This window comes from Rhamphochromis longiceps, linkage group LG17 (assembly GCF_057381845.1).
Source record: "Rhamphochromis longiceps isolate RC_006_pf linkage group LG17, R_longiceps_female_GT1.1, whole genome shotgun sequence".
Lineage (NCBI taxonomy): Eukaryota > Metazoa > Chordata > Actinopteri > Cichliformes > Cichlidae > Rhamphochromis > Rhamphochromis longiceps.
The window spans coordinates 12,756,173-12,774,926 of record NC_140573.1 but is presented as its reverse complement, the minus strand read 5'-3'; the positions used below and the strand labels follow the sequence as shown (position 1 = coordinate 12,774,926).

At 38.0% G+C, this 18,754-nt stretch overlaps 1 protein-coding gene and 1 long non-coding RNA gene across 3 annotated transcripts; both read left to right on the top strand.

Annotated features, from left to right (window-relative positions):
* Positions 1 to 597: 597 nt before the first annotated feature.
* Positions 598 to 4,823, top strand: LOC146649377 (uncharacterized). The gene is made up of 5 exons (XM_085386091.1): positions 598 to 758; positions 937 to 2,926; positions 3,046 to 3,111; positions 3,560 to 3,946; positions 4,441 to 4,823. Exons 2-5 carry the CDS (start codon positions 1,039 to 1,041, stop codon positions 4,653 to 4,655), a joined length of 2,556 nt encoding a protein of 851 aa, XP_085242217.1. The 5' UTR covers positions 598 to 758; positions 937 to 1,038; the 3' UTR covers positions 4,656 to 4,823.
* A 3,325-nt stretch (positions 4,824 to 8,148) lies between these two features.
* On the top strand, positions 8,149 to 11,503 carry LOC146649376 (uncharacterized). Of its 2 annotated transcripts, none has more exons than XR_014908255.1 (5): positions 8,149 to 8,473; positions 9,172 to 9,237; positions 9,588 to 9,743; positions 10,196 to 10,288; positions 10,586 to 11,503. It is a non-coding gene; the product is annotated as an uncharacterized LOC146649376 (long non-coding RNA). The 2 variants fall into 2 exon arrangements; XR_014908256.1 differs by lacking the exon at positions 8,149 to 8,473 and adding an exon at positions 8,487 to 8,629.
* The last annotated feature ends 7,251 nt before the right edge of the window (positions 11,504 to 18,754 follow it).

The following is an 18,754-nucleotide window of genomic DNA, read 5'->3' as shown; positions in this document are numbered from 1 at the left end:
TTTAAAGCATCAATTTGGTCTTTATTCCAATTAAATTTAATATTTTTGTCCTTTTACACGTTTTTGTCCATTTAACCTGAAGCTGATCAGTTTACATGATTGGATTTCTGGGGAAATAGATGGCTTTACATCAGTGTTGGGTTTAGAGCTTTTATTGACAACAGCAGGACAAGTTGGAAGTCAGGAACATGAACTCTACATGTGTTCAGTCGTCATGTCCTCATATTGTTTCAAGCTGTGAAGAACATGAGTGTGTTTCAGAATACGTCCTCATATGGTTGGACCAACAACTCTAGTGTGTGTGTGTTACACTGTCCTCATATTGTTGGGTAGCAGAACTGTACTGTGTTAAGTTTCTATAATATCTAGAATAAGGAACTCAGATCCTCCTGTCAATAATGTTCACTAATGTATCTGTGACATATATGTGAACTCAATGCAGCCTTTCATCTCAGCAAATATAATTAATGATTGACAGGGTTCACAAATGAATTTTCACCCAAGATTTTATGTCAAAATGACATGACACAAAGTGTGTGATATGTATGTTAAATCATTCTCACTATTAAGTTACAATGCATTGTTTTTCATTTCTTAACCTACTAGCAATGTTTTTTACAGTATACTGAATTGCATAATAATTTTGAGTTAGTTTTCAAATGAATTATAATTACAAACATTGAATTTGTTACGTTTCATGTAAGGCCAGACAAAAATCTCGAGTTCTCACCTTTCACCAGACAGCTACCTCAGAGCAGGTAAGCCAGCTGCCTTTTTCTTCTTCATTCAAATTGTTTATGCTATGTAATTATGCATATTTACTACATGAATGCATTTTCATCAAGTCATGGATTGCAGAATGTTCTGCTACTGGAGGGGGAATGACATTCTAGCTATTAATAAATACAAAGATGCTTTTTCTCCATTTTCGTTCAGATCTCTACTGATGAATTCTCAGATTGTACGGATTATGAAGATAAAGACTATTTCCCAGATTCATGTGGCAGTTCCTCTGACACAAGTCTCCATAGTGTGGACATGAAAATCACAGAATCTGTGGTTCCCCAAAATACGTTAAATGACATGGCATTGGAGACGGCTTCAGGACACAGTGGGAAGATCACCAGTTCAGAGAAACCTACAACATTTAGTTTGTCACTGAGAAGTAGCAGTCACAGTACTTCGGTAACAAGCCGCAGTTTTGATTCATCAGGGGTCACATCACCTAAAAACAGCTCCATAAAAGTCCTACCTTTGCCAAACACGGAAAGACAAAGCAAGTACAACAAGAAGCAATACTGTCTATATTGTAAAAAGGCCATTGCTAAATTGGCAAGGCACCTTGAATCTGCCCACGGTAATGTGCCGGAAGTTGCAAGCGCCTTCAGTTATGATAAAAGATCCTGCAAAAGAAGAGATTTGTTGCGCTCTATTAAGAAGAGGGGAAACTTTAACCATAATGCTACTGTGGCAACTTCTGGTGCTGGAGAAATGGTTGCTTGTCGAAGACCCACTACTGCAACAGGATCTGAGGACTACCGTCATTGTAAATTTTGTCAAGGACTATATGCAAGAAATTGCCTTTGGAGGCATGTGAGAAGGTGCCCTCAGAGGTTTAATGAGGAAGCTCCCTCTGGGCAAAGACGGATGCATCTGCAATTACCGAAACCTGATCAAGTTCATGAAGCTGTATGGAAGATTGCTTGTGAAATGAATCAGGATGACATTTCCTTTGTAGTAACGAGTGAAAGAGACATTCTTAGCCTTGGTGAGTCACTGTACAATGGCAGAAAACCAAATGAGAAAAGGAATGATTACATACGCCAAAAAATGAGAGAGATCGCAAGGTTATTGATAACCGCCAGAGCTATGACACCTTTGAAGAGCACAGAAGACCTTGTTATGCCTACTAACTTTCCCCATGTCATACAAGCAGTCAGAGCTGTTGCTGGTTATGAGCAGGAGAGCAACTCATATAAAACCCCATCCTTGGCTTTGAAATTGGGACACAGTTTGGCTAAAGTTGCAAGCATTGTGCAGTGTAAAGCCATCATTGCAAATCGCTATGATGTTGCAGAGTCAGCCAAGCAGTTTGCCACTCTGTATGAAAAAAAGTGGTCAGAGTCCATTTCAGCTGCTGCATTGGGCACACTTCAACAAGCCAAATGGAATAAACCACAGATTTTGCCATTTACACAGGATGTGTCACTGCTGCATAAGTTTCTTGCTACTAAGTCCGCAATGTACATGAAGGACCTTGAGGAAAAACCCAACAGCACAACCTTCGGAAATCTTGCTCAAGTGACTTTGACGCAGGTAGTGCTATTTAACAGAAAAAGGCAAGGAGAAGTTTCAAAAATGGAGCTCCAGGTTTTTACATCCCGGAATCGCACAGAGTTGAATCCTGACATTATGATCGGCCTAACTGAGTTTGAAAGGAAACTTGCAAAGCACTTTGACAGAGTTGAGATTCGTGGTAAAAGATCAAGAATGGTACCTGTGCTTCTCACACCTGACATGATCACTGCAATGGAGCTCCTCGCAAAAGCCAGAAGTGAGTGTCAAGTCCACACAGAGAATGTGTACTTGTTTGCACGCCCAGGTGTCCTTTCCCATTACAGAGGCTCTGACTGCTTTCGCAAGTATGCAAATAAATGTGGTGCAAAGTACCCAGAGGCCCTTACCTCAACAAGATTGCGGAAACAAGTTGCCACTTTGTCCACAGTACTAAATCTAAAAGAAAATGAAATGGATCAACTTGCCACCTTTCTCGGACACGACATCCGTGTCCATCGAGAATTCTACCGGCTTCCAGAGAGTACCCTGCAGCTTGCAAAAGTCAGCAAACTGTTGATTGCAATGGAGAAAGGAAAACTGTCTGACCTGCAGGGGAAAGGGCTGGATGACATCGTGATCAATCCTGATGGTGAATTCTTTTTCTTTCTTTTTTTTTTTTGAAACATAGTTATCTTTGAATATAACATTTGTGAATGTTCAGCAGATTCTAATATAAATATTTTGTCTTGATTATTTTTCCCCAACAAGATGAAGCAGTTACAAGTGATGATGATTCCAGTGGAGAAACCATCACTGACCCTCAACAACACAAAGGTATCTTGACTTGCCCAGTGTGTGATAATATCTTTAAGTTATGAGACTGGAGACAGTTAATAGGTTCATGTCATGTTAGATGGGCTTAAGGGACAGCAGTATATAAATTAGACAGAATGGTAGACACCATTCATTAATATGGTACTAAAAGATCTGGATACATTGAAGTCTGGCAAAATGCATAAATAAGCAATACAAAGGCAAATATTAAATATAAGGATTAGGAGGTCCACTTCTGTGAGATTAGGCACACAAGTTGAGAGGTAGTGCATGCAAGTAATGTGTTTCTAGGGAGATGCCTGAGTATTGATGAGTATTATTAGTAGATTATGTTCACATGTAAAATATTCATATCAAATGTAAAATTACACACTGCCCAATGCTGACTTTGCCTACAATGCAAACAAAAAATGCATTAATTCTCATATTTCACTGTTACTTTTCAAAGGCTCAAGGACCAAGAATTCTGGGAACCAAAGCCACACACTTTACTCAGCTTCCGTGGACAATATGGAGGGCGCTTCTGCCTCAACCACCCTGGACAATATGGAGGGCGCTTCTGCCTCAACCACCCTGGACAATATGGAGGGCGCTTCTGCCTCAACCACCCTGGACAATATGGAGGGCGCTTCTGCCTCAACCACCCTGGACAACATGGAGGGCGCTTCTGCCTCAACCACCCTGGACAACATGGAGGGCGCTTCTGCCTCAACCACCCTGGACAATATGGAGGGCGCTTCTGCCTCAACCACCCTGGACAATATGGAGGGCGCTTCTGCCTCAACCACCCTGGACAGCAAAAACATCAGCAACACTGCACCAGGAAAGGGTAAAGGTACCCATATACAAAATGTTTTAAGTGAATATACTTGTTATCAATGGACATGTTTATTCTTTTCAGGCATGACACTATTCAGAGCTTTTATCATAAATCATTTCATCTTATTTGATTCCCAGCAGAACACAGCACTTCAAATGGTTCATTCCAAGCATCCTTAAAGGAGCAATAAGCAATATCTTTTCACTGCTAGGTGTGCTGTTTTGCACTGCCTGTAAACCAAACCAAAGTCTATGGCTGGAGATCAACACAGAGAGAGGGATTGTGACTTCATGCTGTACTCCAGATGAAATTACACCTCTAATTATTCACATAGCCATTTTTAATTCCTTCAACCTAAGTATGATGAATTGTGCTTATTGCTCCTTTAAAGTGCTCCAGTAGAAAGCAAGGTTTAAGAACATTTTGTATTCACATTAGAAACTAGAATATTTTCTCTCTTATCTTACATTCGCATTAAGATATATATTTTTTGTTTCCATTTATGACAGCTGGGAAGGCAAGGTGCAAGTGGACAGATGATGAAGTAAAGGCTGTTGAGCGGCACTTACTTCATTTCATAACAAGCTGCAAAGTACCTGGCAAAAAGGAATGTGACTCCTGCATCCAAGCAGAGCCGGCAGCTCTGAAAGGCAGAGACTGGGTTGCCATAAAGTATTACATCCACAACAGGATCGTAGCATTGAAAAGAAAGATGAATAAATAAAATTACAAAATGCAGGTTCAGGAATGCTGCATCAGTTAAAATTAACTTGATTTTCATTTTTATTTTTTTTTAATTTTTGACTTTGTCTGTTGGGTTAGTAATGACTAAGTTACTCAGTCCTTTCTCCTGGTTTTTGCCATCATAAGTTAATACTCAAGGGAGATAGTTTGTTACTCTGTTATTTCAGTATTGCAGGTCACTCACAGTTATTTCAGTATTACAGGTCTCTGCATTGCATTGTTTATACCCATAAATCTGTTTATTATGGGTGCATTTTGTAATTAAAAAATAAGAAAGGCAGAAAATGTTCCATGTTTTTATTCACATAAACATTCACTGCAAAATTAATGCAATACAATATTAAGACTTAAAAAGTAGACTGACCACATTTTTGAGCTATGTCTCTTTTTAAGTCTCTATACAGCTCAGATTTACTGTGTTGTATTAACACATGAATGTCTGATATTTCTGTCAGAAGTTACCCGACTGGTGAGCATTACTATTGTGCATCCATGCCTATTATATTGTAATCTCAAAAGGAGCCAAGCTGAAAATACAGACCCTACCCTTACCTGGTCCTTATAAGTCATGTATACTTGAAAATTATGTGTGTATCCATGGGCTTCACAATTCACCTAAACATGAAATATCAGTGTGTGTGACCTTATGGTACTCATAAGTCACATAAACCTGACAGTGTCCTCATAAGTAGCAGTAAATTCAGGTTTGACCAAAATTTAACCCTAGCCAAAATCTCAACAGATGGGCGTGTTCCTGGAAGCATGGGTCAAATTTTTTGTGATTCCCATGCCTCTAGGACCTTCAGAAAGGCACGTTCCCATTTGTCACATTTTTGTCATAGGTACTGATATATCATGAAAACACGTGTGTGTGTGTGTGTGTGTGTGTGTGTGTGTGTGTGTGTGTGTGTGTGTGTGTGTGTATGGACAGTATTTATATAACAGTGCCAGTACAGTACAGTGCCTGATATGGCATCAAATCGCAGTATTCATCCTAAGAAATATTTCATTTTATCTTTTGTATTTTTTGTTTCCCTACAAAGACAAGTCTAGCGAAAAGGTTTTGAATCATTAATAGGCTAATGATAATACTTGATGGACAGTTTAAGAATCCAATTCCCATTTCTATTTTTGATAAATGTAATTAGCCATAACAATCGGAGAAAGATTTTGAGGCTCCTGAATTTGAATTCCAACCTCCATAAAGTGCTTCATTTCAGGGCAAAGGCCTCCTTTGCCTCAAATTTCAAAGTCCATATTTGGAAAAGTACACTAAATAAGGAAAAACATCCTTTTTCTTTATTAAATATTCTTTGCTTCTGGTGGACCCTTATATCAACTTTGCTAAGCCTAATCTATTGATGCAGGGTGGTTTTACATTCATCTGGCATTGGCATTATGCTAGTAAAAAGCAGAGAGTGCTTTGTGGATTTACCTTTGACTCCCACGCAGTTCTTGGCTTCTAATTTTCTGATAACAGGAGAACACGAGTTCTCTGCCGAAAAGACACAACTTGAAACTCGAATGTGCAATTACAGCAGAATGAAAGTCAGCGGCTCCTCTATAACATAAGACCACAATGAACGCCTGGTGGTGTTTCAGCTCAACTGCATTTTTAAAGGATTGTGCTCAGAAGCTATAGATGTGCTGCTGATTTTTGGGAATTATTTTCCTCCCACCGTTATGTGTGAAAGTCTTTCCTGAACCACAGTGGCTCAGCCTCCAAATCCTCTGAAAGCAGACTGCTAGAGTCAGTTCTTGCCCCGACCAGCCCTTATCTTAGAATACAGGCTGTTCTAACATTTGACAAAATCCAGACAGATTAGCCCTGACTAGGAGTTAAACGAGTCACCTTCAAAGCCACAAAGATTAAAATCTGACACCAGCGTGCAAAAGGTCCTTGAGCATGCAAGCTGTGCAGTCCACAATGCTGGAAAGAGATCATAATTTAGATGCAGTATTTTCTGCACTGAAAATGATGGATGGGTTACTGATAAACTGTAACAGTCAGGGTATTCAGAAAATTACAATGTTCAAACCTTGAGATTAGATGAAGTCTTTGTTTATTTTGGGTAAAAAAATAAATAAATAAAACTTAGCTTGTATTGTTGTTCATATATTGTATTGCCAGAAACAAATGGGGGTTCTTTTGCTTTTGCATGAGCATTAGAAGATGCAAGTCTGCTGCACTTTTGAAAATAGCACTAGATGTCCATGGACACTGTTCTCTGAGCCAAATTTGGTCACTCAATCATAGCTTTTAATAAACCTACCAAATTACTGTGAAAAAGTGGATTTATGAATTTACTGGGACTCTTTGGATAATTCAGCAACATATTACTTTTTCCTTTTTTTGATTGGGAAGGTGTAAGTGGATGCTTTACATGAAGAATCATTTAATTCTGTCAGTTATGTTGCAATGCTGTTCTCAGTTCTCAAACTTATAGTCTTTGGAAACAAATCCTTCTTTTAGACAGAATCAAGATACTTTAACTAATTACAGTTTCAGCCACATCTGTGGCTTCTGTTAGAGGATGAAATTCAGGTCTGGAGTAGTAGTTCATCAGTAACATTAGTCATACTGAATCATATCAGATTACTGCGACTTGCCTACCTTGCTCACATATGATTTTTATTTTTCTTTCTTTCTAACTTACTGCCATGATATTGATGTCACCAATTTAACACCGGTGAGAAGCAGATGTGCAGTAATAGCCAAATAATAATAGAAAACCATATTTCTTCTCAAAAATATGATCTGTTGTGCAATAATGTCAACTAAAGAAAAAATATGTTTGCAAGGCTGCAATATATTAGCATATTTTGTACTGTAAAATAAAAATCAAAACTTTTTATTGTAACTTTTGGATTGTACTTTTATCCCACATGCAATCCTCATTATTGCTTCAAAGCTTTTTTTACCATCTTTTGACTCTGGTATCAGTTAGTTTTTAGTAATTTAATGTAAGTACTATTTCTATTGTATTTACATGATGAAACCAGTCAGGGTCCTTATACCCCCAATATAAAAATTAAATTTTTAAAAGGTTAATGTAATAAACACACAAGCAAGCAGTCCAGAGATGGATAATTTTTAGTATGGGAAGTTTACCATCTACATGATGAATCCATTGTCATTTGGTAGGATGGAGGTTAATTTACATCCCATACAGGAACAAAGGTTTTCTCAAATCAGGCAGCGCCCAACCATGCATGGAAAAAACCCAACTAAGGAAAAAAAATTTGAATTTTGTGCAGAACCGCTTATTGCTGCTTGTTTTGTTTGTTTGTTTGTTTGTTTGTTTTTGCCAGGAACCTTTGGCTACTGTATGTGTGTGGGTTTTTTTTTTTTTGTCTATTTTCAAACAAGATTAAGAAAAAAGATAAATACCAGAATTCTACATCTTTTTCTTGTGTATTTTCTAGGGATGTAGTGTTCGCTACACTCAAAAAAATGAATGAGGTGGATTGTTCAGTGTATATTAATTATTTATTTTCATTTTACTTAAAATATATGTTTTTGTTAAGTTAACATATGTTTTTCTAATCAAGTCTACGTAATTGTGTCTATTATTCAACGTACATAATACTAATGTGTTACTTGATCGCATAACATTTAAGTTAAGTCAATTAGGATCGATATACCTTGTATATCCACAAGGTGGCAGTAATGCAAAAACAGTTGTAATGAAACCGCGCAGAACAAGAAGGTTTCACGGCTTGTGCCTGCTCATGCACAAGACTTCAAATTTAACTGAAAAAGGCTGTTTTGGCGCCAAGCTGCTGTTTCTTTGAGAGGTAAGACCACTTTTTTCTTTGACTATGTTGTGTAGTATCTATATGTCCAGCATGGTTATATTTTGCGTTTGTCTTACAAGACATGTTATATCGTTTGCGTGTGCTTGTTTTACATTAGTTTTACTGGGTCCTGGACATGCTTATTTTGTGGACTGTGTAAGAAACATTTTTATTGTTTTTTGTTTTATTAAGGGATTAGCTACAGGGGTTCATGGGGTTATTCTTTCAAGGGGTTATTTTTCCATTTGCTTTCTTGGGATTCCTTTTCTGTAATCCGAGAGTCGGAAATATCGAATAGGATAGCAAGGATAGCATAAAGTGACATTTAAAATCCAAAAAGTCAAGGGCGAAAGCCACTGTGACACCATTGTTCTGCTCTATCAGTAATCTGTATTATGTAAAAATGGTCTGTAAATACAGCATGTTTCCTAGCGGAGTTATACATATCAATGTAGTTATAAATTACAGTTTGTGAAAGTACACACTTAATTTTTTTAATAAAATTATTCAAGACATATGAGTGGACAGACAATGGAGGTCGACAGACCTGGTGATAATTGCTTCTATAGAAAGTTAGCACATGGCAGTGTCAATCTCTTGCTTTTCTTCTGAGTAGTATTTTATTTAGTTGTAATTCAAACAATAATTTGCTTCTTGAAATTAAGGAATTAATTTTTTTTTTCCTTTATAAATCTCAGATCCTGCCTTTACCTGCTCCCTCCTATACTGATGTGGTGTATGTGGTATTGCTGAGCTTGTATGTGGTATGTGAACTGTTATACTTTTAAAAACAAAACTGTTTTATAAGTTAAGTTTTCTTTTGTGACCCATCCCATGCCCCTGTTATTTCTTCTCCACATCTGAACCATGGTAAAGGTTGCAGTTCAAGGGCCTGAGGCATGAAATTCTTTTCAGATCAGCTGTGATCAATATTTTTTGGAACTTGATAAATAACAATAAAAGCTGTAATGGCTCCATTAGCATTTTGTGTAAATGTTTGTGTTAAAATTATAGCTTTAATGAGGTCTTACTACATTAGTTTTAGTTTGTATATGTGTACATATAGTATGTATATTTACAGTACAGTATGTTGTGTTTGTTGACATATTTTCAGGTGGAAGCAGAATATGTGAGGATTACTACTGCTGCACATGTTCCAAGGCTTTTTACACAACTTGACCAATACACTGACCAGCTCATAAAAGTCTTCAAGAAAAAAGGAGGCGTTGCAGGGAAGAAAATTAGACAAACTTTGGCCCCAGCCACACAGGTGCGTTATTCTGTTGGTAGCAAAATATTATGGCTAATAAGATCATTTTCAAATTTAAACAGCTAGTGTATGGTAGCTGCACAGTGCACTTACATTTATATTAAGCAAGACAAAGTTTGGTACTCAAAACGTTGGAAAATTTAAATTACCTAAACATATGTAAAATCTGATCCCTTGATTTAGGTTAAACCAGAAGTGAATGTTTTTATGTTATGTTTTGAATGCAAAAAAGATGATGTATTAGTTTGTCTTTACCTCCATTATGGACATATATAATGTGGTGGAAACCCTGCCCAACAGGTTAACTATTCATGTCCATGTGATGATTAGTTGGTCTTGTGTACATGTCTATCTGTGCAGTGGCTATGTCATTCATTTTGCGTATAATGTGAGTTTCTGTCATCCTAAAGTATATCTGTTTTCTCTTCCTGTATCTCTGCCACTCTCTACAGAAGGAAACCATTGAAAAGGGGAGGGAGTGTGTCCTCAGGGCACTACCTTTTTACCTGAATGAAGACCCAAGCATCCTCTTCAAAGAATAATTGGTTGGTAATTTTAGTTTAGTTTTTTATCTGTATTAAACCAAATTTTGAATAACTAATGTTGTTGCATGTTGTAATGTTGTTGTTGTTGTAATTTGCATGGAACCTGTTTAAATGTTTTGGGAAATCTTCTTGTATACCCAAACTATTTATATTTATCGTTGAATCTGTAGTCTAAAATAGTGGCGCACTGGGGTGCATGTTCCTAATATTGTGTTTACGTCATTAAAGGGTAGCTTTGGCCCTTTTTCTTTCTTTTTTTAAAACTGGATGCCATTTTTCTATGTTTTTGTGTCTAAGCTACAGCTGTTCAGAGGGAGCTGGAACAAATTACCCTTGCTATCTTTACCATCGAAAGAGCTGATGCCAGCACTCCTCCAGCCGATGTGGGTATAACCATCTAGTGTGTCCTGCATGACCTGGAAGACCTGGCCTCTGCATGTGCACTCTTAATGGGTGGGATATATGCACTGAATCTCAGTTAACCTCAAGACTGAAAGCTAAGAGACAATCAAAAGTATTGAGATTTAAAGGATTTAATTGAGAGATGATACTGCACCAGAAATGTTGAAGGGTGGTGTGTATATTAGCGTTCAAGGCATATTGTTATGAGGTGGAAATATGTTCATATTCAGTTTGTGTTACATTGTGTGCATTGTAAAGGTAATTGCAATACATACTAAAAATAAGGGTAAGTTAGGAGGTTGATCTGATATCCTCGTGTTGGTGTTGTTCCCAGATCATCATACTAAATGTTGTTCCAGGATCAACATTGCAAGTGACCAATCAGAATGTTGTGACGTCATACTTTTGCGACTTCGGGAAAAACCGGCGTAAAACAAAAAACTGTACTTAAGCTGCGTGAAACCGCCTCTGTCCGCCGATCAACTGACCCTAACCCTAACCGTAACCCTTTAATAAACAGTAAGCAGAATTGATATTGTCCTTGCAACATTGGAATTTCATAAATGCACGAATGGCTTGGAATAGAATAACGTCACAACAATGTGATTGGTCACTTGCAATGTTGAACCTGGAACAACATTTTCATGATGGTCTGGGAACAACACCAACACGAGGATATCAGATCATCCAAGTTGGGAATGCAGGATGAATGTATATTTTGTGGACTTTTAAAGACGAACAATTGTTTCCATGTTAAAATGTTTACATCTGAAGTTTTTTGCCCAAACACTGGTAAAATAAATGTTGACAGTGGCGAGTGTTAAATGGTTACTGCTGTGCTGTTGCAAAAAAACTGAACGCTGACAAGCTGTTTTATTGTTAGACCATAATGTTGGCATGTTTTGTTAAAGTTTTATTTGGGATGGTGATGTAATTTTCTTTGATTGCTAATATCAGTGGACTATTTATTATTATTATTATTATTATTATTATTATTATTATTATTATTATTATTATTGTTGTTGTTGTTGTTACATAAATTTTTTTTAAATTGTGGCTGTTGAGGTGGACACTTCACTTTGCATTGTTAAAGGAAAGCACTTCATTGGCATTGTGTTACTGGACTGACCCTAAGCAATCATTGCAAATAGCAACTTTGCTATCCATTTTAGACACTAAAAGAAAAAAACACTCACAGACCTTACTAGCATCACATGTGCATAACTCAAGTGTCATCTTATCAATGTGTTATGTGATCTTCAATGCGTTTTTTTTTGTTTTTTCTTCTATTTCTGGTAGATACAGACATTTAATTTAAAGTCTTGATGTTGCATCTGTCTACATACTGTTAATTACTAACCCTAATGAGCTGTTGTTTTATTTTGGACTGGGTTTACAAAAATGCTCACTGAATGTGTTGGCAATAAAAGAAATTTTAAAAAATAAGTTGGATGTACTTAATTCATTTGTGTGGAACCTGTTGACAAAATAGATTTATGTAAAACTAATTAATAAAGCACAAGGTGGCTGAAAATATAATATTTGAATTAATCTAACTTAAATTTAACATTTTACTGCCACAAATAAGAAATGTGTTGAAGTAACTAATCTAAACTATCTAACCTGAAAATATATCATCTATGTTCATACAACATAACTTGATTTAGTTAGTCTTAAATATGTCTTGTTAATCTTAAGTAGTTTTTTTTAAATTAGATGAACTAAAGATTTTTGCTTTAAACTAACATAATTCAATTTCGTGGAACCTGTTGACAAAATAATTTTAATTAAAGTCAACGTTTCATTTTTTTGAGTGTAGGGATGGTACCGGTATCACATAAACGGTAGTAACCAGACCGAAAAGCAGCGTACATTTCAGTGCTTTATTTCGGTGCTTTTTTTTCCTGAGATGTCATACACTTTGGATTCCAGCCAATCATTTTACCTTTCCGAGGATAGTAGGCGTACGTGCGTACGTTCTTTTAGAGCAGAGCTACAGATTAAGTCAAAAGTCTGGCTGTACTTCACAGCAAAAGATGCAAACCTGCAACAAGTGCTTTAAGATGACACTGTGCAAAGGAGGTGACACCTCGAATCTGATGAAACACCTGGCGACGGATAGCGTTTTTTTAAAAGCCTAGAAATGCACCTTATTTGATAGCTTGCTGCAAGACCTCACACCGAGCACATCTACTGCGGGTGTGGTGCCTGTTATCGGACCCCGGAGTTTGCAACATCCCCCAATAACCCGAAGAGGAGAGTCCTGGCCCCTAGCCCTGCCAGTGTAGCAGAAATGATGACGGATGATGATGGCAGCAGCAGCCGTTCTTCTCTGGGCGAGTAGCTTAATGTTGTTCGTGTGTAATTTACATTGAGTAGGCTAACCACGTTATTACATTAATGCAGGTAAGGTGAACTAGCAAACACCATCGTAGTTACATGCGGCTGTCTTGTTGTTTGATGGCAGATACTCCCTTCACCCTGGCCTAAAAGGCTAAAATGACCAAAGAAAAAGTGGAAAACACCTCAACATGAGAGGTTTTTGGACAAAGTTTGTGTTTTTCCATTGTTTAAGCACTGCTTCCAGCCAAGTGGATTACGGTTTTTCTTTCAGGCATATTTAAGTTGGAAGACACCTCAATCTTCTTGGCATTGCCCCATTGTCCCTTCCAGAAAAACTGAGGAGGTGGGTGGAGGAGATCTGTGTGTCTCGTCATAACTGTCATGGCCCGTGGGATTGCCTGGGAGTTTCCATCTGTGGCTGCTGGTCCCTTTGGGATGGAGCCTTCCACATCTCACCTGGACTGCGTTCGCATGCAATCAGCAGGAGGGCTCTTAAACCCTGAGCAGTCTACCATGCCTCGCCAGCTCATTGTGTGCCATCCGGTGGTAACTTGGTCTCTGGTTCTCTTAAACTTATGATCTTGTTTTTTCCTGGTATAACCTGCTTCTCTCCATGTACAGAGGTTTATGTGGCTCGCTCCGCTTGGAGTGTTTTCGCCTACCTGTTCTGGTGACCCTCGGCTGCTTCTCCTGCCCAATTGCCTGCCCCCGCCCTGCCTCGACTCCCCCGGCTGGCCCCTCCTCAGAGCACTTTGTGTCGGACCTCCTTCCCCGTTGGTTCGTCAGTTCCAGACTGACCCACATTTAATGGGGTGGATTTTCACTGTCAAGTGAGGACTAAGACAGGGAGAATGTGTTAAGTTTTCTCAACATTTAGTTACCACATGTTGCTTCCTAGGGTCTGACTGTCAGTGCAAAGTTCTACTGCAAGGTGGTCACAGGTGCTCAAGGAAAAATATTTGGGGGAAATTAGCTAAACCGGGGAACGGGCATTGCAAACGATTCCAGGCTATAAATACTGTAGTGTGTTGCCTGGTTCATGAAACACAGAAATAAACTTAACTAAACTGCAATGTGTGTCAGGCTGTTCTCTAGTGCCAGCTCAGAGCACATTAAGCATTTTTGGCTGCACAAACACAATCTTTCCTCAGTACCTGGCCCACTCGTCTAATCTCGCTTCCTCACAACTTTGTCCACTTCCTAAAAATGAACACCAAGTTAATGGATCACTATTTTGACACACTGGAGGAGATCCAGCACCAATCAAAGAGTTCAAGTGCAAATGGAACATGAAAAGACTTCCACTGAAGTATCTTGAGATATAGCAGCCGTCCTGGGCAAAGTCTAGAGGTGCATGAGATGACATTTTGAATATGAACTCAGCCAAATCTAAGCTTTTGTTGTAAATGGACCTGTACTCAGGACATTCTGATTCCATGTTTTGGTCACACCTGGTATTTCCTTAAACTGATTTTTTTTTCTGACCACAACCTCACTCTCTACGCTGCCATCATGCCTGCCAGTACATAGTTCTTAATGATGAGCATCCCTTCTAAGATAATTGATTGCTTCGGTAATTGCAGTGTTAATCATACTGACTGGAGGGGCTGCACCCACTCATTTTTAGTCCAATTGCCTGCCCGTAAGCATGAGAAATTAGAAAATTTGGCATTTGACTGATATTGGTTACCATCAGCGCCTTAATCCTGCCTAGTGCCTCTCAACTGTATCGCACTGAATTACAAATTACCAATGTGCTAATGGAGACTCGTGAATAATCCAAAAGAATGAGTACTTGACAGTTAGTCCTTGTGCACATGAACACATGCCAGACTTCGCATTTAATTCAAGAACGTGTGAAATCCACATCTGAAAAATAACACCAGAGAAGTTACTTATGTACCAATCATCATTCTTTGAAAGTTGCCCACACCCTGGTCTGGAACATTTTAATCACTGGTAAACATGTTGCAAGCCAGCTCAGAGAAGTCAGGAAGAAATTGAGCAGGATTTAAATTAAGCTGCTGACACTCCTGCATTATGGTGGCATAGAACATTAATTATTACAATATAAAAATGCCCTGAAGCCTGCTAAACACTTTATCTTTGTTGCCTGTGATGTTTCCATCTCAGAATTGTTCAACACTAATTTAGCAAGAACCCAGAAGGCATTGAAACAGTCTGTTTTTTAATGAATGCAAAATAATTGTCCAGCATCACCTCATGTTCAAATTTTTTATATAACCATTGTGTGGATTTTGTGTGTTTGGATTGGATCTAGGACATGCTGTAAAAAAAGAAAGAAAAAAAAAAGCTTTATGCACTTTATGATCATGTGACATTTAAAAGAAGAGTAAAAGACTGGAGGAGTATCATTATCAGTAATCGTGGCATGGTAATTTCATTAATTACAATCATGTGATTAACTGTCTGTCAGAGCTAGAAGAGGGTAGCCAAGACTCAATTTGGACTAGCATTTTCACAGAAATTAATGGGAAACAGAGCGTGGAAAGACTATTGGAAGGTTTCACACTGAAATGGAGTGTATTTTATAGATGTGATGGTAGCTTAAATGCAAATCTATGAAATATAGGCTTGACCAGAACTACTTCTTTTTTTTTAAGTTTGCTGACTTATGCTACCCATAAAATATATACCCATTTGGTCTTGTATGGACGAAAAAAAAAGATTAATAGCAGTTTTCTGTAAGATTTTCTATCATGGTGCTCTTATACCTTCAATAACCTTTAACTTTATGCAGTACATATGGCTTTGTCACATGCCCACAAAGTCCATTTATAAAGTGGGGATGAACAGTAGCCCAAGAAAGTACACATTGCAAGACAGGTCAGGGTCATGAATGGAACAATCAAAAGACTTCTGGTGTGATTTAAAACATACCCTTTATAGTGTTTTATATTGTAAGGTAAAGACCCTGGAATAACATAAAGAAAACACCAGCAATCGCATGACCCCAAATGGCGAAGCACTTGGCGACAGTGGAGAAGGATAAACTCCCTTTTAACAGGAAGATGGCACTTACTATGGAAGAGGTGCATATAGAGAAAAAAAGAATTTCAAAAGAGTGAAGAAGAAACACTCAGTGCATCATGGGAAGCCTAATACGAGATAACTATGGCAGAGTTTAGGATCATCTGATCCAGTCCTAACTATAAACTTTAACAAAAAGGACAGTTTTCAGACAAATGCTAAAAGTAGAGAGTCTGAGTCTCTATTGGGGTGATATGTTTCTATGAGGTCTTTAAGATAAAATTGGGCCTGATTATTCAAGACCTCCAGACTAAGATGTTGAAGAATACCCATTGAAAACTTTTTGACTAATCTGCATCTGTATGACTTTGTTTGTATCGATTCTTGATAGCGAGGGTTCTTACTGTAGCATGAAGTATATCTTTCACCCGCTTTCTGCTAGATTGTTCTGCAGTAGTGGTAGGTATTTTAGAGCTCCTCTCTTTTTTCAGTCTGGTTCCATTTCAACGCGCTTCATAGCTCCCTCTCAGTGGTTGTCTTAGCTTTGTTCCAACCCTCTACCAGTATCCACAGCCAAAACCACCAGAGTACAGCAGTTCTTACAAACCTTAGCATTTTCAGGCTTTTCCAAATCCAAATTCAATTTATATATATATATATATATATATATATATATATATATATCTCACATTTAAAAACAGGAAGTTTGCCCAAAGTGCTGTACAGAAACAAAGGGGTAAAACACAAGATAAAACCACTGACACTCACATAAATACATAATAATACATGCATAAACATATCAACTCACATCAGTCTAAACGCAATTGAAAAAAGGTGTGCTTTCAAAAGCAACTTAAAAACAGGAAGTGAAGATGCCTGTCTAATATTTAAAGGGAGGTATTTCCAAAGTTTGTGACCCATAATTGAAAAGGCTCATTCTCCTCTACGTTTCAGCCTAGTTTTTGGGACAACCAAAAGCAGCCAATCAAAGGGCCCGCAAAGGAATATAAGGCTGAAGTACCTCGGAAAGTTATGGGGAGCAAGACCATTTAGGCATTTATAAACCAACATTAGGACTTTGAAAATAATTCTGTCATGAACAGGAAGCCAATGAAGAGAAGATGTTCGTGTCTGTGGGTACGAAGAGACGGGCAGCAGCGTTTTGAATGAACTGAAGATGTGCAAGAGATCCTTGGCTGACTCCAACATAAAGTTCATTACAGTAGTCAAGCAGTGTTGAAATATCTCATGTCTTGACAAAACTGGCTTCAGCTTTGCCATTTGCCTTAACTGGAAAAAGCTTTTTTTGCAGCACAGAACTAATATGTTTATTCAATTTAAAATACAAGTCCATAATGACTGCCAAATTTGTGACATGTTGTTTGATAGAAGACCCAAGCCAACCACAATTCCCAAGCAGGTTGCATGAGATATTATTAGGACTGAATGCAATCACCTCTCTTTTTCTCTCATTGAAACTCAAAAAGTTCAGAGCCATTCAAGCTTTGACATCTTCAAGGCAGTTCAGAAGGATTTGGATGGAGCCTGGCCCATTAGGTGCTAAAGGCAAATAAATTTGGCAATTGTCTGCATAGCAATGAAAGGATATTTTGTGTTTTCTAAAAATAGACTCCAAAGGGAGCAGGTACAATGAAAAAAGAAGAGGACCAAGGATTGACCCCTAGGGCACCCCACAAGAAAGGGGGGTTGAGGTGGACTCAAAATTTTCAACATTAACACTAAACGTTCTGCCACTCAAATATGAACGAAGCCAATCCAGTGCTGCACCTTTAATGCCAACCCAGTGTACCAAAGGGGATATAAGAAGACTGTGGTCAACAGTATCAAACGCTGCAGTAAGATCTAAAAGCACAAGAATCACAGAGTTTCCAGAATCACTTGCTAAAAAGATGTCATTAAAAAACCCTTAGAAGTGCTGTTTCAGTGGAATATAGATGTTTAAAACCAGACTGAAAAACCTCCATAATACCATTCGTATCTAAAAATGTATTCAGTTGGGGAAAAACTATTTTTTCCATTAACTGTGACAGGAATGGAAGTTTTGAAATAGGTCTAGAATTTGAGGGTTTATAATTGAAACCATCAGGAACCACACTGGAAGTAATATTGCTATTTATAATAGCAAGGACTGAGGTTCCAATCGAAGGAAAAAAATACTTTAAAGAGCAATGAAGGGAAAACATCCACAGGACAACCAGAAGGTTTAATTTCCATAACCATCTCGTTAAGAAGTGTAATTGAGACAGGTTCAAACTGGTGTAAGGCAACTGAACTAAACATAGATGGATCACATGTAGGAGGTATTATTGCTGACCTGATAGACTCCACCTTGTTTACAAAAAAATAGTGGAACTATTTACATCTGTCAACAAAGCCTTCCAGGGTGGTAGACTGGGGCACATTTAAATTAGAGCTGATGGTCTTAAAAAGAGCATGGGGATTATGACAATTTAACACAATGACCTGAGAAAAATGTCTGTTTTTCTGATTTTTCACAGTATTTGGCAAAAATTGGTGAGTTGTCATGGCCTCAGTTGGTAAAAGTGGTCTTCTACTTTGCAAGGTCAGTCAATATAACCCTAATGAAATGCTTTAAATTCAACGTAACAAAAGCGTTACAATCTGGGGTTCACTTTGTCTCTTGCTATTGCCCTGGCTCTTTGTCTCTCACTATCCTCGCTCTCTGGTAGAGAAGTAGCCAGAACTGTT

Excerpts from the sequence above, each read along its gene's own strand:
- LOC146649377 (XM_085386091.1), top strand. The coding sequence starts at position 1,039 with ATGAAAATCACAGAATCTGTGGTTCCCCAAAATACGTTAAATGACATG. Across the intron at positions 2,927-3,045 it reads CATCGTGATCAATCCTGATG|ATGAAGCAGTTACAAGTGAT; the intron begins GTGAATTCTTTT and ends TTCCCCAACAAG. Across the intron at positions 3,112-3,559 it reads TGACCCTCAACAACACAAAG|GCTCAAGGACCAAGAATTCT; the intron begins GTATCTTGACTT and ends TACTTTTCAAAG.